Genomic DNA, 20,014 nt, shown 5'->3' with positions numbered 1-20,014 from the left:
AGGATAGGGAAAGATAGTACATGTTTAGGATGACTAGTTATAGGTATTCAGTCATTACTTAGATCTTTCGAGATCTAACCCCATTTTTTTCTTTGTGTTGGAAAATGAAGACCGAAACTTGATGGATTAGGAGCTAGACCAGAAACAACATCATGGATCACTTAACTAGTCAAAAGCTGAAAAGGCAATGACTAGTTACCTCTAACCCTACCTTCATATATATTGTTTTTTCATATTCTGAATATGTATGAAAACTAGTAGTTAAACTCACGACTTGTGTGAGATGTTTAATTTCAGCATTTTCAATTCATTCCATATTTGTAAATATCAATTGTATATTCAAAAAATAAATAATACAAGGACATTTATATTCTTTTGAAAATATCAAATGAAAAGTGTTTTTCAACAAATATAAATTTGATTTTTTAGAACTGAATTTTAACATGAGTTAAAATTAAGTAACATTAGTTATTGCCGATTGGATCAGCCAACTTAGTGCATTTAATGCATGTGATCATGACGTGGCTCAATCTGGAGATATATGTGGACTTATTTGGGCATTGGATCTTGATCATATATGTATTTAATGGGTGTTGTAAGATGAGTAAGGCATTTTGTATTTAATATCTGTCATAGGTTGACTTATGGCTCAAATATATATTTTATGTAAGGGTATTAGTTTGTAACTTGCTATACTGACTTGCAGCTTAGTTGGGTATAACTAGAGGGCCTTGTGAAGTCTTGAATCATTATTCATCTAGCATGGAGAAGATGGAGTAGCTAAGAAGGAGCAAAGTGTAGCAGAGCTAGTAGCTAAGTGTGGCTTGGAGAGCAAGAAGGTTGCTTGGTGGCTTGCGAGTACAAGTTTAGATTCTTCTTGGAATTTTCTATTAGATTGTAGATCTGGACTAGCTAGGAGTTGGATCTTTCGAGATCTTATAGAATTACTATTGTAATTTCTTTTTATTTGGTCGTAATCTAGAAGGCTTTACATCTGGGCATGTTGGATGTAAATCATATGATTCTATTATGAGAATTGATGTTATTCTAGATCTAAATCTCAACGTTATTGTTTCTATTCCTTTGTGTGGTTATTTGTTGGGGGATGAGACATCTTCTTTGGGGATTCTCCTACCTTGTACTACGTCATTAATCTATAAGATATCCTTTTGGAAAATACTCCATTACATTAATCTACCTACCCATTTTCTCTAAGTTTTTATAATTCTCTAGTGTTTGTGGATGTGATTTGTCTATTATACAGAACAATCATGTATGATTTTATGGTCTTCATTCAAATATCCATGGATTGTTTCAATTCTCCCATCCTTCATCAATCTCCTTACCATTTGTGCCTCTCCCCACCTACCCACTTCTAGATAGGTGCTTGATAAAAGAACATGAGTTGCAACTTTACATGGTCCATATCGAAGTAGCATTATTATAAATGTTCTACACTCTATATTCAAATGTGATCTACGTGCACCCATAAAACTTATTCACATAATCATCAAATGTTTAACTACCATTTTGATGATAAAATTTAGGACATGCTCAAGATATCTAATATAGAAAAAAAGCCAACCATGCACTCATAATGAAAAATGCAGGTTTAATTTGCAACAAGAATTATCCACTAAACCCCTATGACTATATGCACAACCTGATTATGCATCCATCTTGACATTGAAATAGAAATTAAAGTGTGTTGATATGTAGAAATTAAAGTATTTATACATTCACAAATATCCTTTCTGTTAAAATCCCACGAAGATGTTAATGTGGACTTTAGGAATAACAAATCATGGGATGATATCTATTTTAAGCATTCTATTGAGTAGTTTACACGCCTTCTCTATGATTCCACATTTTGCATATATGTCTACTAGAGAATTTGAAATAATAATATATGACAAAAAAATTCTCTTTGATTGTTCTTGAATGGATGTCCATACCATGTTCCAAAGCTCCTGATACAAGGAGAAAAAATATTGGCAAAAGTTGTGAAATTTGACTTTAAACTTGTCAATTGCATTTAAAAAAAAAGGTTTCTAAAATCTTCTCAACAAAACTATTTAGCATGTGTTAGCTAAATACCTTTTTATTTAAGGTAAGAGCTTATACTGCAATGGTAAATTGTAAGCCTCTCATTGGGGAGGTCTTGAGGTTTGAATCTACTTGATCCTTAGGTTGATTACCTAAATAAAAACCTTTTTATTGAAATTAAATTGATAGTAGATAGATATATAGATAAATAAAATTTTAATAGTCTATGGGACAACCTTCCTACTAAACCAACTTAAGTATTTCAGTTGTGAGAGCTATATTTTCCTCCAAACTAATTAAATTGATAGTAGATAGATATATAGATAAATAAAATTTTAATAGTCTATGGGACAACCTTCCCACTAAACCAACTTAAGTAATTCAATTGTGAGAGCTATATTTTCCTCCAAACTAAGTGATCCTTGACATAACTTACTAGATTCTTAAACATGAACAATTATTGATATCTCTCACAAATTAATAAAAAATAAATACACTAATAAATAATACATTTAAACTACCCATAGTTTTTATATTTTATTTTTTAGATTACAAATGATTCAACCTCCTCAACTCATCAATTTAAATTATCAGTAATTAATTTGTGAACAAATTTCTCTTACAAAAATTTATATGTTACCATATGAAAAAATATTTTAGACTAGAAAATTCTGACATTTGAATTATAGATACATAGATCAATCAGACACATAATTCGTACAGTTGGCAGTATTATGGGAAAAACGATGCATACAATATCCCCGCACCTCGGTCTTACAATTCGAAACGTACATCTCAATTCGGATAGATATACGCCTCAACGGCGCTTTTGTAAGAGACAAATGATGTGCCTAGAAAGGACGAGAACAATTATCTGTGATGACTGTTTTTTTTTTAAAGAGAATTTTGTTGTTTAATCTTGGAATCATGTCTAGTCAGAAAATTTGGAATTATCAGCAAATGATTTCTTGTTCAAATCCCACGAAGTCCAAAGAAAGGATTGAACTTCGACCTTTTATTTTCTTTAATTCCACCGGCGATCTCTATGCGTCATTCTCGGAAAGCGAGAGGAGTTCAACATTTCTCAATACAAGGCAAATCTGACAGAAATATGAATGGATTTAGCTAGCTGATTTAAGAATTTGGCACACAGTGTTCAAAGTTGTAGTATATGCCGTCAAAACACAAGGATCGGGGGATTTGAGACTAAAGTTCGACAGAATTTAAGTTATTGTGGATAACTTCGGATAATAGCTGCGAGAGTTGATATATATCCTCAATTCTTTATGAAAAAGCGTTTCTGCGAAGCTTGAGTGTATTATACAAGTTTATATAAATTAACAGAAGAGACATATATATTGTGCGTTTCTGTTCGATGGGCTAAAAAATTGTAAACAATCGCTGCTTGGTGGCTACCAATTGTTAAGATTTCCTGTATTGTATCAAGTGGGGGGGCTTTTATTGCGTACTTTTGTCTTGGAACTGTTAAAAGTTTAACAGTTCACTAATCATTTATTTCAAGAGACGGTATTTCTTATTTATACTGTACTGTTGGCTAAAAATTGTCGAAGGATTCCAGTAGAAGAGTTTATTTGGCCAAAAACTATATATTTACCGTATATTCTTCTCTGGCAAGTAAAGCCTGTTCCAGGATCGCAATATAATTTCTTATTTTGCGAAGACATTTAAAAAGACGGCCAATACCGTGGATCTGTTGAATTTGATTTAGTCGTGGGCACCCTTGCATTACATGCTGGTTAAGTGCTGGAAATGGAGGAATGGAGTCGAATTTTGAACCTTTTAGTTGTATTTACTGTGATATGGTCTCGTGGAGTAGTGGTTTTTGCGCAGCAGGAAAATCAGACAGTGTTTCTTACCGTTGATGCAGGGCAACCCGTCGGAAAGATTCCTTCAACTCTTTTTGGAATTTTTTTCGAGGTAAGTATTGAAGCCCTTCCCGCGCTTGATAAACTGAAACATCAGTTTGATTTCCTCGTATTTTTGTTCAGCACAAAGACGAGAACAATTTAAATTTGCAATAGGTTGTTATTCGACTTTTCATAGATGCTGCAGATTTGTCCTCTCTCTAAAATGGGAAAATCTTTTTGATCATATTAATTAGCACCCTTTTTAAACTTGTGGAGGGAGACGGAATCCAATGCTATACAATGATCCTGTACGACTTTGCTAGGAGCTATGAACCTGCATATAGGAGAGAAATAACCGATTGTTATAGAAGAAAACTACACAATGTTGCCAGTAGCTATGCACAGCAGATTTTTAAATTAATCGTCTCCTTTTTTATAGAAGAGGGAAAGGGAATCAACTGTAATAAAATATGGCTATACAATGTTGCTAGGAGTCATGAATCTACATATCTTTCATATCATATTTGTCACTTTTACCTTTGGATTTAGAATCCAGTGTTATACAATACTTTTGTACACTATTGCTAAAGTTATGAACCTGCAGTTTTTTCATGTTATATTGTCTCCCCCTTTTACCTTGGAAAGGAGTTTTGATATTTCTTATATGTTATGATAGAGATTATATCACACCTGTGAGAACAAAACAGTCTATGGGATCCCAGAGTTAATATAAGTCAAAGAAGTGGGATGCTGCCGAAAAACAGCAGATAGAAGTAAGAACATAATTAAAATTTTTATTCTTCTTCTGCTTTTGAAGTTTCCATTTCTACCCTTCCTGAGGTGCACAAAAGACGTATTCTCTCTTGCCAACTTTCTACTTGGGACCTTTCAGCTACCCGTGTCACATTTGAGTTGGTGTGGATCAGTCAGTTGGCTATGAGCATCTGCATTTTCATTTAATATTTGTCCCTACGTAGTTTATAATATTTATAAGTTGAATGGTTTAGTTTTACCATATTGCTTTTTCCTCCAGTTACATTCTCCACATACTTGTTAAATTTTTTCTCGCATAATCTTTAATCTCTTGATTGGGAGCTGGTCATTCTTGTAGATTGATACACGTTTTGTTCATCCATCATGTTTTCTTTGAACCATGTCCTCTTTGCTTGTGCTCAGCGTAATATACAAATTTTACATAGCTGAAAATAGATAATCATGCCCTAGGGTTAGGTAACATATCATTTGTACTGAGCTAAAAATAGATAACTTGCTCTAGGGTTATAACATCGACTACAAGCTTTGACTGTAGCTTGTATTATCGTCTCAAATTCATGAAAGATGTTAGAATTTCCCTACTTCTGGAAGTTTTTGTGCCCCAATGGTAGTGATTTTTCTTATAAAGTAAACAAATAGGACTTAGAGCCAAACTGGTATGCTTGTTGGTTTATTAGTATCATCGTTTCCAGCTACTAGATAGAAGGGTAGTTAGAGATTTCATCTTGCCCATTACTCACTCTGCAGGTAAGTGGATTCTTTCCTGAAGGTTAAGAGGAACAAATATTGGTAACACTCCTTATAAAATCTCTCAACTTCTTGCTTACCTTGAGTTGATCCAAGGAATGGTGAGGAGGAGCCTTCCCTTTAAGGTAGGAGAGACTTTGTCTCACATGCTGTGGTTGGTCATCCTATTTTGTGACTGGATTTTACCCAAAACCATCGGTTGCAAAATATCCACCAAACACAACTTAGGTTGTAAATCTCCTGAAAAAGAGAAGATCCTAATGTAAAACAACAAATCCATGCAAGAAAGGATATCATGTTATGAAAGAAACGAGCCAACAAAGAGAGAAAATGATTTCTTGGGATGAATAGGAGAATGCAACAGTTCCCTTCTCCCCAAGTGTGGAGACAAGGAATGAGGAGTATTATGTAGCTCACAAAGTATGCTTGCACCATGCATGACAACTAGCTCCTTATGGATAGTTTAACAAGGTCACATAGTGTGGAGAAACATAATAGGATCTTAAATTTTACTTAAAGAAACCAGAATTGAAAATCAAATTATTGCAATATTTAATGTGAATGATATCATAATCAATGAGTTTCTGAATTTTGTAATGTTAACCTTCACTTTCATTGGTAAAGTGGTCAAGATATAGGTGATACATGCAAAAAGGGAGATTCATAAGATTCTGAATATGCTTATTTTTTCATTTAGGTGGCATCAACTTAAAGCAATAGAGGTTAGACAAAATGATTTCTTGATTCAAGTCAGGTATGGAAGAAATGTTAGGTGGGAAAAGAGTGGACGTTAACAAAGGAGTTTTGAAACCAAATGCTTCCACAGGTTTATCATGAGTCTCAAAGCTTTGTTGTATACATCCTAAATTGTGTTGGAGATTGTGAGTTGAATCATGTTTAGAATGAGGTTGGACAAATGACACACTAGGCCCCCTAAATAGTTCCACGATGAAATTAGGAATTTGCATTTGCCTGCAAAAGGTGGCATAAAGTCAGTGACACCCAATCAATATTTAAAAGGGCATTTGTAGGAAAAGAAGTATTTTTTGGAGGGGACATGTTTTGTCTAAATGGTGTAGGAATAGAAGGAGAATCAGATTTAATTCGTAATCGATTTTGTTGTAATGCTTCATGACAGGTTGGTGGAGTTTGAAGAAGCTCTCGAAGAGATATCTTGGTAGGAGTAGCACAAAGTTGTTCTACTAAATCATACTCCTCCCCAAATTTTTGAGTGAGACTAGGTGCTGAAGTTGAGAAGTAGGAAGAGAAGGAGGAACAACTAAACTTGTAGGTTCTCTATTAGTTCTTGTCTTATAAGTATGAGCGACTGCATAAAAGTCAGGTTGTTGAGCACCTTTTACCACAATGAGCGGTTTATTTTGAGGTTGAGGGGTATCTTGATGAAGATGAACAACCACCTTAGAATTCTCACTACCCTAAACATTGAGAACATGGACTTGATAAAGTTCGTGATTGTTCAAGGTTTTCACACTAGAAGGGAGAGCATTAAGTCAGTGACGATATTATCCTCGTCTTGCAAGGTGTCCACATGAGTAAGACAATCTTTAGAATAGGGACCAAGGACTTCCAATGCTTCATATCTTAGAGGGATGTAAAATGATGGTCAGGTGCTATTAAGAAAGTTAATTACAATGTCCTGCTCTTGCTCCAAGATATCCTCATAAAGGGGGTGCATCTTAGGAGAAAGATCACCACCATGCATGAATGTATCATAACTAGAGGACGTAGAAGAAATGTCAACCATAATATCATCTTCTTTCTTCAATGTTTCTTTATGAGGAAGAGAATAATCAATGTCATTATCTGATGGTTCATCCCAATAGGAGAATCATCTCTATGGATAAAGTACATTATAGTAGATTGTAGAGGAATCGTGACTCACTAAAGCTTCATCCCTAAAAGGGAAGGGATGGAAAGGAAAGTAGGGTAAAATATCCTTCTCTTGCGCCAAAATATTTTCATGAGTGAGATACAATTAGGAGAATCAACATCATCCTTAGGAGGTGGATCCTTTGAAGAAATGTTAATAAGCTCTTCTTGTGCTAAAATGTTCTCATGGGTGGGATCAATTTTGGGGGAGCACTCTTGGGCTTAATTGGGCTCAACAGTCTCCTAGGCATCCCTTCTGTTTTTCCTTCTCCAAACCCTACTATGGTTATGAAAAATGGAAGTATTGATGGCTTGATTCCTCAAGTTCAGAAGCTATTTTATGATTTAAATAAATAAATAGATTATGATGATTATTGATATATGAATGCACTTATATTTGTTGTTGGATCCCTAATCCTAATAAAAATAATTGGTCTTATGAATTATCTTTCAAAAATTGTCTAGCGTGATTCAGGATCTAAAGTTTAAATGAGGATTAATCTTGATAAAGATATTTTATTGGTAACGATATAATTCAAACTAAATTATGTTTCTTATTTTAATTAAACTTGTGATTTTAGGCCAAGGTAAAGGATTATCTTTTAGACTCAAACATGAAGATATTTGAAAAATGTTAATGTCTTCCGATATGCTTTGTGCTAAATCATCATGATGGATCATCTATATTGATATTTTCCTTAGATTGACTTTTAGGAGCGCTCTTTCAATGAATGTATGAGAAGATTACTTATTATTGTTGTTCTTTTTGGTTCTATGGAATGCTAATAGTTGCTTTGAGTTTATAAAGCTTTCTTGTAATTTTGTTGAATCAATTCGTGTATGGTGAATTCCAATCTCTAGTACTGAAAGATTATGCGTGCAGGAGATCAATCATGCCGGAGCTGGTGGATTATGGGCAGAGCTTGTAAGCAATAGAGGTACGGCCATGCCTTTTCTTGGCTGAATCTATGATAAATTTTATGAACAGTAGTTTCTATCTAGAGCTGTGACAGAGTTTGATACTTATTGGAAATGGAAGAACCATAAAAACTAGCAAGAAAGTCAAATTTTTACTTTACTCATAAATATTTGTCTTTATCCTACAAGAAAATAAAATGAGAAATTTGCTTGAGTTAGAAACTGCATATTCTTGGAGTGATATTCTTTGGCTTTAGAGTCGAAAGGAGGAGCATGCACTGCTATAAGGCATACAGTAATCAATATTATTTTGCAATTGCATATTGATTACAAATATCTTGCTTATACGAGCATTAACAATAGACCAATACAAGTTCCTTACAGAAAAATTCATTAGAAATCAACATGAAAGACAAAGAGACACTACTTAGTAATCCACTTTTATTTAAAAACCCCCTCAAATGGAAGACCAATATTTATAACTTAGAATTTCACTTTAGATGTCCCTGTAGGGAATTGAACTTTGGTTTCCACGAATCCAATGTTTAAACCAGTTAAGCTCAATTCTTGAACATTATCAGCTTTAAATATGGGCAGACTCCGTTATAACAATGACAAACAAATTATTATAATCTTCCATTTGTATAGGTTTTCTTGCAGGATTTATTTAGTCAGTATATCATACTCGGCATGTTCTTATCATGAGTTCATTTGTTGGTTTAACAGGATTCGAAGCAGGGGGACCTAACACACCATCAAATATAGATCCATGGTCCATTATTGGAGATGAAAGATCTGTATTGTTGGTTACAGATCGTTCATCAGTCTTTGAGCGGAATAAAATTGCACTGCGGATGGAAATCGCCTGTGACAGTGAAGGAACAAATCAGTGTCCTGAGGGTGGCGTTGGAGTTTATAATCCTGGCTACTGGGGAATGGTAATTATGATCCTTTTTTGTAATTCTTTTTCTATACTTTAGTGTATATTTTTTCTACTCTCTTGGAAGCATAGAGATTTGTTTTAGTATGTGGAACAGATATAATCTTTTATACTTCCATTTCTATGCTTTTGTGTTTGTTAGTAACTAATTTTTGTAATCCTGGCAGATCTTTTATGTAATTCTTTATCTGTACTTGTGTGTATTCTTCCGTTCTCTTGGAAGCATAGATAATTTTTGTTTAGTATGTGGAACAGAAATATTCTTTTGTACTTACATTTCTATGCTTTTATGTTTGTTTTTAACTAATTTTTGTAATCTCCAGTTTCTAAATACTCAACAAATTGATGACGTTGTAATCTCCAATTAAATTGCAAAAGGAAAAGTATCCCTGTATTGCTTTGCCCAGTTCAGCATTGTTTTAATAGATTCATGTACATATGACATTCTCAACCATTCTTTGTATTTACGTTGCTGGAAATCATCTTAATAAAATTTGATTCGATGTCATCACTTAAGGTCACTCCTCACCCTACGTCTGATTTGGTAGATGTTTCAGTTGAATTAACAAGAGAAACACATTATTGATCGTAGAAATGAGTTTTCAGTAATTATTATATTGTTTGAGCTATTTAGTGCCATATTAAACTTTTGTTTTTTCATCTGTTCTTTGTCCAGGGCTGCAAGCCTGCATTATCTTGTAGATATTTTTCTTTTAGCTTTTAGCTGTTCTATATATCAACAGGTTATGTTGCCACATGAAATAATTAATAATAGTAGGTCTTGAAAACAGACTTAGTGTAACCTTCCCTTGATTTTGTAGCTGTTGAACTTGTAATGTAATATGGAAGTAAAACTCATATATTGTTTAGCTAGTTGCCCAATGCTTTGGAATAATTGAATCTCGTGTCCTCATCTCTCATTTACATCTTTTTATTGCCAACCTTATCTATTGCTAACTCTTTTTCATTGGCCTTTTTATCTATGTTACCAAATTGGTTAATGAATCTAGGCTTATTCGGGTAAAATTGATTTTGGAAAATGAAAATTAGAATTGGTTTCGATTTGCATGTGGTTTCATCTAGGGCATGGTTTATTCATATTGTGATTGGATTTGTTTGCAATTGTTTGTGAGTGTTGTCCGTACCAAACCCTAAATCCTAAAGTGACTGTCATATTCACTCGCATTTTATTTGACAAGTGATAGGAGAGTAAAAAAAATATGCTTTTTGATGAGTAAGCAGTGCGACAAATTTACTTTGATTTTGTAGCCACTTTCACTTTTTCAGTAGTCAGATACCATATTTTTATGATGAGTGGTGGTGAGTTCGCTTGTAGTTCTTCTGATCTTTCTAGTTGGTGTGAACAAGGTGTTTTACCTAATGAAATATCCCAAGACATACAGAAATACATACACATGAATATGCGAAAAGTTGGAACAATATAAGCACAATCTGACTTTTATTCCATCATAAGACTGAGTACAATTGCAATTGTCTTGAGATTTTAATGAGGTACCTACTCCTGCAAATGATATTGCCCATGTCAAGAGTTGTGGATGCATGATCTTGATATTCTTGGATTGAAGGGAGCCTGGTTAGACCCCGGACCTGATGAACTAATCTTCTGAATTTACCAAGGTCAGGAGAGTCTTGCCACAGACTCTTCAGATTTATTTGCTCAATGCTCAATCAATTTAGATATGTTCCAAATCTGCGTCTGTTAGTCAACCTTCATAATGTTCAAAAGTCGCATTGCCAATTATGGGATGAATCTGGAGATCACAGAGTTGCATCAGTCCAGGGATCATAGTATATACCGCCGTGAGTTTTCGCCTGGTTTTGAATTGATTGCTTATTTGTCCAATACTCAATCAGCGCTCACAAGAATTGATTGCAGCATCAAGTCAACTGCAATCATACTAATCACATTTCATAGTAACCATGATCCTTGATCATGACGAATGTGTTCTCAGGTGGTGACCAAGTGTTGCTGCCCCAACGTTTAGTGTTGATATATGGTCACTTCCTCAAACATTAATATTGTGTGCTTACTGTCTTTAATGAACACCAGTCACTATTTATATTATTGCTGCTATAGTGTGAAAAGCTGCCATGGTAATCAGAGCGACACTGAGAGATGTCCACTGCATTTTGGCTATCGCATGAGTGTCTTCTGAAATGGTTGTTTTATAGTGGGGCAATATCTATGATAATGATTTTGGCAGAATTCTCATTGAAGAGCTGCTGTGTACTAAATGAGTTATCCTTGTTTGGCAGCAGCAATGAATATTTAGACTCCTTGGATGGAAAGATAACAGCATAATTACCAATCTCCAAATTCATCTCTCGGAAAGAGACTTCACAAATTTGCAAATCTGCAGAATAGAGTGGCAGAGACATTACTGAAAATGCTCTAGAACTGTGATTCCAAATCTGGAAATGAATGAATAAGCTAAAACACCGATGCCTGACTCGTTGCCCAGTGATCCTTTTTATGCTTGCTTGATTGCTGGTTTCCTCCAACATTTGAAATACTAGTCGGCCCATTATGAGAGGATGTTTGAATCAAAGTGGCTCAATTATGATAATTGACTTAATTCCATCGGGCTCTGTTGTAACTAAGTAATTAATTCCATAACAAAGGGAATATTACACATAATTGGTTCCTCATCAAGTCCTACTCACACTTGTTGAGAAAGTTATCTTAGGGTACATAGGATACTTATCACTTTATTGTCTCAAGTCATAAGATTAAAATACATGTCGTAGTATTCTATAATCCTATGTCTTGCCTTGGTTTATATAACCAACGGGTTCTCTTTGTATTCTTATTCATTGCAACGGATCATATTCATGTGCTATTATACTTTTGGAACTAAGAAAAATAGCCAACAAATAGTCCACCAAGGCTAGTTAATAATTCCCCCTCTTGTAGGTAGTTTTTGGATCAAAACAAGAGGTTTTTACTCCCAGGACAGTTTTAGAAATCCAATAGTGGGTTTGTATTTAGGTGGAATATTTTGTCAACCAAGGAGAATACTTCATTGCAGGTGATGTTGACTTTCGCTGTCTTACCATCCACCCAACCCCCCACTTCATTTGCATATTTGATTTGGTAGTCCAACTTCATAGGCTTTGTTGTTCTTCATCTTGGCTTCTTTTTAGGAGTATTTTTATTCTTTTATTTTGGATAGAATTTTGTGGACTTCATAATAATGCAAATGGTTTTGATTTTGATATTTGCTTTTTTCTTAGAAACTGCATATTCTCACAGATGTTGAGCGGTTCTTGTTTTTGAAAATTTCACTGCTCCATTTGGGCTTGTACAATAAGTTTTTGTGGTACAAGCTTGTTTGTAAGTGTATAATTTTTTGCATTTTTGTAGTGGTGTGATCATATTGGTCTCATTCTATTTAAAATGTTATGACTTCTTTTTTATGAATATTATTTTTTCATTTTGGGTAGAATTTTGTGGGCTTTACAATAATGCAAATGGTTTTGGTTTTGATATTTGTTTTTTGAGATATTGTATATTCTTGTAGGTGTTGTTAAGTGGTTATTGTTTTGGAAAAGTTAAGGGCTCCATTTGGGCTTGTACAATAAGGTTTTTTTGGTGCACTCTATTTATAAGTGCATAGTATTTGTGTATTTTGCAATGGTGTGATCATATTAGTCTCATTCATCATAAATTGTACCTCATTTTTGTGGATGGATTTGACATTTCCATGCATTTACCAACATCAAGACCACTTTGTTGTTTTTGACAAGTGGCATTAATAATTGCATTTTTTTATAGAGTCAAGGATCATATATTGTTTGTGTGGGGGCAGGTTGGTTGGTCATCGATTGAGTGATTTAGAGGGGGTAATCTAGTGGTGGTTGATTGTTTTCAATTCTTTGTTGTGTGCGTCTACAATGGGGAAAATTCAAATTGATCTTTTGACTCCGTATAATTACGCTTCATAGAGACAATCAATGGAACTATTTAAGGGAAAATTGTTATCTAGGATATCTAAAAAAACTGAAAGGCCATTTAAAACCCATTGATGCTAGTGAAAAAGAAATATGTGAGATCAATTGTGAGAAAACTCTTGGATGCATTTGTTCATTGGTTTCTTTTTGATTTACAATTGAATTTTGTGTCAAAATACCTAAAAAACTTTGAAAACTTAAAAAAATTCTATATTAAAATTGATAAGATTAAGGGATATCAAATTGACAATGATTTGATGAATCTTGGTCCTTAAGGCTTTGACTACATTCAAGATTACATCTCCTAGATTAAGCGATGATGAAATGATTACCAAGGAGGATTTAAAATTGATTCAAAATGTGTTATTCAAGCTTTGCCCTTAGTTTTCAATATCTTTTTTGGCTTTTGGCCATCAACTTTCTATTGAAGCTACATATGACAATCCTAGTTTTGACGAATTTTCAAATCTACTAATCCAAGAGAAAGAGAAATTGATTCATATCAGTGAAATGTTTCGTTCCTGGAGGGTGGTTTGATGGTCAATCACAAACACTACGGGTCCTTAATGAAGAGCTACAGGAAGGCCGTACGGTGGGATTGTTTGGTCTGTGCAGAGCCCTGAAATGTTCCATTCCTGGAGGGTGGTTTGATGGTCAATCACAAACACTGAGGGTCCTCAATGAAGAGCTACAGGAAGGCCGTACGGTGGGATTGTTTGGTTTGTACAGAGCCAGGAAGCTAGTACGGTGAGCAAGCGCAGATGAACAAGGGGGTCGTATAGTAGAAGATAGTGTAGTCATACGGTATTCAAACAGGGTTGTACGGTGGGAGATGTGAAGAGGTGGGTGTACGGTGGATAGTTGGCCATACAGGGAGCAAGGAAGGTAAGTCGTACAATGCAGATAGGAGTACAAAGGGTGAAGGGGAGGGAAGTACGGTGGGCCGTACGGTGTTACTATGAAATGACTATTTGCCAATCCAGAGTTTGTATGTTTGTGTAGTTGTACAGAAGAAGACGTGGGGGTAGTGGAAGTGAGTTTGTACGAAAGAAGACGTGGGGGTAGTGGAAGTGAGTTTGAACGATACAACCATGAACAATATGAAATCCAAATAATGAAAATTGAACACAGGTATATTCAATTAATATTCGCAGATAGATGGTGCTACGATTTGCCAGATTCGAGCGCAGTGTTACAGGTGACGGAATAGGGTGAGGGTTGAATCCCACCGAAACCAGATAAACTAAATAGGGAAGGTTTTTCACTTCTGAAATGGCGAACAACAAAGAACTCCAATAGGAATTCGCAGTACATAGAAAATAATCCAAAATGCATCCTAACTACTACCTACAAGTCGTGCTTAAATACCCGTTAGGAAAAACCTTTTGAGGGTGTACAAAGATAGCTAATGGCCAAACTACCTACGGAAACAATTAAATTAAAAATGGGTCCGAGATATATTAAATCAATCGACCCATTAATAAGGTTTAATTAAATACACTTATTTTATGACGGGGACATTACAGTCCTCTCATCCCAAAATTTGCTTGTCCTCAAGCAAATGCAAATCCGGCTGTAGGAAACCTTCCGTAATCAGCTTCTTTAGTCTCGAGTCAGGTACTAAGTAGATCTTGCCGAAGTAAATGATGTCATCAATAATTTTGTATTTTTCATCATGTACATAGCCATCCATCAACTGGCATGCAAAAGTATTCTTGGAGTACTCGACCAATAGATGGGCCAACCAATTATCCAAGGAATGGGGTAAGGTGTTGATTGTCATTTTTTTACTTGCAACGTCTGGGATCAAATCATGTTTAAAAACGGCCTCCATCTTCTTGATTGTGACATCCCTCGATCCTTTATTTGACATTCCTCTTAGCCACACCTTCTTGCCATCCGCCTCGAATGAAAAGTCCATCCTTTTGAAACTTTGGGTGTATTGGTCAAGAGTTTCCAATCAGTGGATGCCCAATATGATATCAGTATCAACCAAATCTATGACAAAGAAATCATTTGTCATGCTATAGTCTCCCATAGAAATTTGTAGCCATAGGATCACATGAGTGCAAGGTAACAAGGTTCCTCCTGCAACCTTAACCTCAAATCCTCCATGCTCAATTGTGCGCAAGCCTTTAATAGTGACCAAAGTTGAATTGATGAAATTAAGTGTGGCGCCACTATCAATCATGATTGGGACTTGTTTTTTGTGAAGTGTGCCACAAACCCTAAAGATACCACTTCCAGTCCCTGTAGTGAGGGTAGCAATGGAACCCCCTTTTTAAATCAGGGCATTTATTCTCTCCTACAGGGTAATTTCTTCATTAGTCACTGGAGGTATTTGTCCTTCATCGTCATTAGGTATCACCTCAATGTAATGGATGTTTCCCTTCCCAAGGCAGCGATGACCAGGTCCCCACGATTCTTTGCACCTAAAATAGAGCTTTTTCCTCAAGAGCTCTTGCTGAGAACCTTCATCAAACTGAGGTTTTTTCGGAATTAGCTCCTTGTCTTTGTCTTCTTGTGGAGTTGGTGTTGGTGTAGCTGCGTGAGTTTTGGAGGAAGATGTGGCCATGTCACGCACCTTCTTAAGAGCTTCGTTGAGTGCACACGGGTTGAACCCTTTGATCCAGCCTCTTAAAGGTTCTCTTAGCCCATCCATGAATAACACAATTCCACGTCTTTCAGAGATGTCTGTGACTAATACTGACAACCTTTAGAATTTAGTGATGTAGTTGTCTGCCATGCTCGTTTGCTTTAACTGAGCTAGATCTTTGAAGTTTAGCTTAGGATCCTTCCCATCGAAACGGTCAATGAGTCTCTTAGTGAACTCGACATAAGAGGTTACTTGGTCGTGACTAAGAGTGACCAATCCACAATGCCACCACTCATCCGCCACTCCTTTGAGATGAAGTGCTGCGAACTTGATTGCTTCCTCTTTAGGCATTAGATTGAGTTGGAAATAGGTATCTACCTTCAAAACCCATGACTGTGTGGTAATGGCTCTAGATCTATCAAATGGTGATAAGGTTACTTTTTTGATCTTTCTCTTGAGATCATCATTAAAATAACCATGATTTCCTCTGCCAGAATATCTCATTCTTAGATCAACATAGTCTTTGTAAGATATATCACCTTCCATATTTGCGTTTTGCCATATATCACCTTCCATATTCGCGTTTTGCCAATCTTCACGATGTTTTTCTTGCATTTCCTAAAAAGTGGGTTCTCTTTCTTTGCGTGGTGCTTTTGTCCTTGGAAGGAAGATGGGTATCGAGGGTCGAGAGCGAGAGGGTTGAAAGTTTTCCCATCTTGAAACTGAGTCGTCGCTGTGCCCATTTTGTTCTCCTGCCATCTTTCTCTCAGATAATTTCTGTGGTGTTTCCTGCATCAGCCTTTGGTTTCATTGATTTGTATTTGGTTTCTACTGAGCTCTCTTAAAAGATTCATGAGTTCTGTCGTAGGATCCTGATGATCTACCATTCTAGCAATGAGGTTATTTTGCCTTCTCCTTTGAGTATAAACTTGCATTCACTTCCATAGGCTGGCAGAATCAAAAGCTCTGATACCACTGAAATGTTCCATTCTTGGAGGGTGGTTTGATGGTCAATCACAAACGCTGACTGTCCTCAATGAAGAGCTATAGGAAGGTCGTACGATGGGATTGTTTGGTTTGTACGGAGCCCTGAAATGTTCTGTTCTTGGAGGGTGGTTTGATGGTCAATCACAAACATTGAAGGTCCTCAATGAAGAGCTACAGGAAGGCTGTATGATGGGATTTTTTGGTTTGTACAGCGCCAAGAAGCTAGTATGGTGAGAAAGGGAAGCTGAATAGGGGGGCCATACAATAGAAGATAGTGCAGTCGTACGGTATTTAAACATGGCCGTACGGTGGGAGATGTGAAGAGGTGGGTGTACGATGGATAGTTGGCCGTACGGAGAGAAAGGAAGATAAGCCGTACAATGCAGGTAGGAGTTCGAAGGGTGAAGGGAAGTACGGTGGGCCATACAGGATGGGCCGTACGGTGTTACTATGAAATGACTGTGTGCCAATCCAGAGTTTGTATGTTCATGTAGTTGTACGGAAGAAGACGTGGGGGTAGTGAAAGTGAGTTTGAACAATACAACCATGAACAAGATGGAATCCAAATAATGAAAATTGAACACAAGTATATTCAATTAATATTTGTAGATAGATGGTGCTCCAATTTGCCAGATCCGAGTGAAGTGTTACAAGTGACGGAGTAGGGTGAGGGTTGAATCCCACCGAAACTAGATAAACTAAATAGGGAAGGTCTTTCACTTCCGAAATGGTGAACAACAGAGAAATCCAACAAGAATTCGTAGTACATAGAAAATAATCCAAAATGCATCCTAACTACTACCTAGAAGCCATGCTTAAATATCCGTCGGGAAAATCCTTCCGAGGGTGTACAAAGATAGCTGACGGCGGGTACGAGATATATTAAATCGATCGGCCCATTAACAAGGTTTAATTAAATACATTTATTTTGTGACAAGGACATTACAATAAGTTTCATCAAGTTTTTTAAGTGGCTAGTGAGCCGAAGGTATATAAAGAATCAAGAAATGCTAAAAACTAAAAGAAGTAAAAGGAAATCATTTAAGAAGGAAAAGCCTAAGTGTATGTATTGCAAGAAATCAACGGACGATGAATGTTGACATGGTCTACCTAAAAAAGATGATGGCAAACATACTGTAAGGAAATGGATTTTTCAAAATAGATTGATGTGTCAAAGCATCTTCTTAAGAATAACCAAATCAATTCGCCTTATACAATGTTTGGTGGTTCATCATCTTTTTCTTTTGTCAAAGGGGCAAAAGGATCAAGTTCTTGTCGTAGTTGTAGATTATGAGTAAATAAGATGGATATTTGATTCTAGAGCTTCACATCATGGCTTTATAATAGAATATGTTTCCTTCATTTGACTTTTGTTCATTTTCACGCATCTTGATGACTAAAAACACATGTATGATGTGTTTGTGGGAAGGGATCTATCAACATCACATGTATGCGTCTTTTCGGGAAGGGATCTATTGGCATTAGTGAAGTATCTTTTGATGATGTTCTTTGTGTTCTTTCAAGGTTAACCAATATCCTTTTCTTTAATTATATTCCACATGTTGGATTAAAAAAGAGTGTTAAGTTCACACCAAATTTTATCATCATTTGGGACTTGTAGCACAGTAGGGATATTTTTGTAGTTGGGGAGGTTGAGCATCGATCTAAGTGTAAACCTCACATTTTTCTCATGTAGTTCCTTTGGCTACTGTACGCACTTAGGCATCCGAGGAGATGCAATATTGTCGTTTGAATCTTGATGTTCTTTATTCTATTGAGGTTCTAGAGACATGTATTGACATTCCATCGACTCCATCTAATGATGCTATTGATGAGACTAATATTGCCAAATCCATAGCTTCTTATGATAGCTAAATGTTCATTGTCTTCTTGATATAGCTACTAGGGATGAGTGATTGACAAACATGTCTAGTTTGTTTTGTGTGTCTTATCTTGCAAACTTGGAGGACACCATTTATGATACTCATCACTTCTTTAATGCTACTTCCTTTGGAGTCACATCATCGCCTTTAAATTTTTCGAGAGCATCCTTAGAACATCTTGTTCTTACTTTACATTATCATTTGTCATATTTTGGAATTGGGGTGGAGGCCCTTTTGGAGAATGTATCCTTGTTTTTGGATCCTATTAGGCAATCATCTCTACTAGATTCTAGATTGCTTGCTTCATGAATGTTGCTTGAAATACTTGATTTGGTTGTGGTAACTTTCAGCATTGACAAGGGAATACGTAAGTCAAGTTTACAGACTTATCACTTTATGTCTCAAGTCATAAGATTTAGACACGTCTTAATCTTATTTAATACCATGTCTCACCTTAGTGTAGATAACCAAGGGCTGCTCTTTGTGTTCTCATTCACTCTAATTGATCATATATCATGTATTTATATTGTAAATTAGCATCCTTTGATAAAATAACATTTTTCTCTCATATTTTAGCCAATGGGCTATTCTATGTAGGAAAGTTGCTGGGGTTGTCATGTCTCACACTTGATTTTGACAACTCTCCCACATCCGACAGGTTTTCATGCTCTGTTTTGTGGGCATTGAATATGATTAAATGGTGGACCGAATGAATTGATTTGGTTGATCTTCCCTGTGCAAATAAATGCTTGGTGTCCTTAATGCAAATAGATGATGTGGGGTTTTCTTGCATGCAATGAAAGGATAAAAAGGACAACATTGATTGAAATATCCCATTAATGTGATGGATCGATTTGTGATGTCATCTTTTTGGGACATTAGAAAGTTAAAAGACAAATCCATAAAATATTAAAAGTGACTTCTTTGGAGCTTACTGCAACTTTTTAAAAGTCATTTTAATATTTCAAAGAAGATAAGTGGTGACAAAAGAGGAAGAAGACGAAAGACAGAAAGGGGAATGTGAATAGTCACCAGGTTGTGCTTAAAAGAAGTAAAAGAAGCTCATTTCAGGATGCTTTGATATGTCTTGAATTCTAATTTCTCTTGGAGAGATTTGGGAAGCTAACAACTTTCTATTCAGAAAACCTGAGGATAGAAATCTTCAAGATTTCTCAGTGGATTGGATGGAAACCCAATTTATACCTTGTGGTGGATTTGTGATGTAGTTCACTTTGTGCTTTAGGTTCTTTTTTAGGTTGGTTATTCTGAAATCTTTTCCATGAGATTTTCTGTTTATATATTTTAAATATATTTGAGCAAATTTGGGGAGAATATCCAGTAGGGGATGTTAGATTGGTATCAGAATTGGTCTTCCTGCCAGCTTGTTAGGGAT

General features: G+C 35.7%; 1 protein-coding gene across 1 annotated transcript in view; it reads left to right on the top strand.

Moving 5' to 3' along the window:
* Positions 1-2,883: 2,883 nt before the first annotated feature.
* Positions 2,884-20,014, top strand: part of LOC149542245 (alpha-L-arabinofuranosidase 1-like) — a 146,758-nt gene continuing 129,627 nt past the window's right edge. The window contains exons 1-3 of the mRNA XM_089797247.1: positions 2,884-3,984; positions 8,209-8,263; positions 8,970-9,181. Coding sequence (XP_089653373.1) covers positions 3,817-3,984; positions 8,209-8,263; positions 8,970-9,181 — 435 coding nt within the window. The 5' untranslated portion in view covers positions 2,884-3,816. The remainder of the gene's footprint in view (positions 3,985-8,208; positions 8,264-8,969; positions 9,182-20,014) is intronic.

The sequence above is a fragment of the Cupressus sempervirens genome, chromosome 8 (genome assembly GCF_028749045.1).
Source record: "Cupressus sempervirens isolate cs-2001-9-10 chromosome 8, ASM2874904v1, whole genome shotgun sequence".
Taxonomy (NCBI): domain Eukaryota; kingdom Viridiplantae; phylum Streptophyta; class Pinopsida; order Cupressales; family Cupressaceae; genus Cupressus; species Cupressus sempervirens.
Note: the sequence above shows the minus strand (reverse complement) of the source record. Positions and strands in the feature narration are given on the sequence as shown.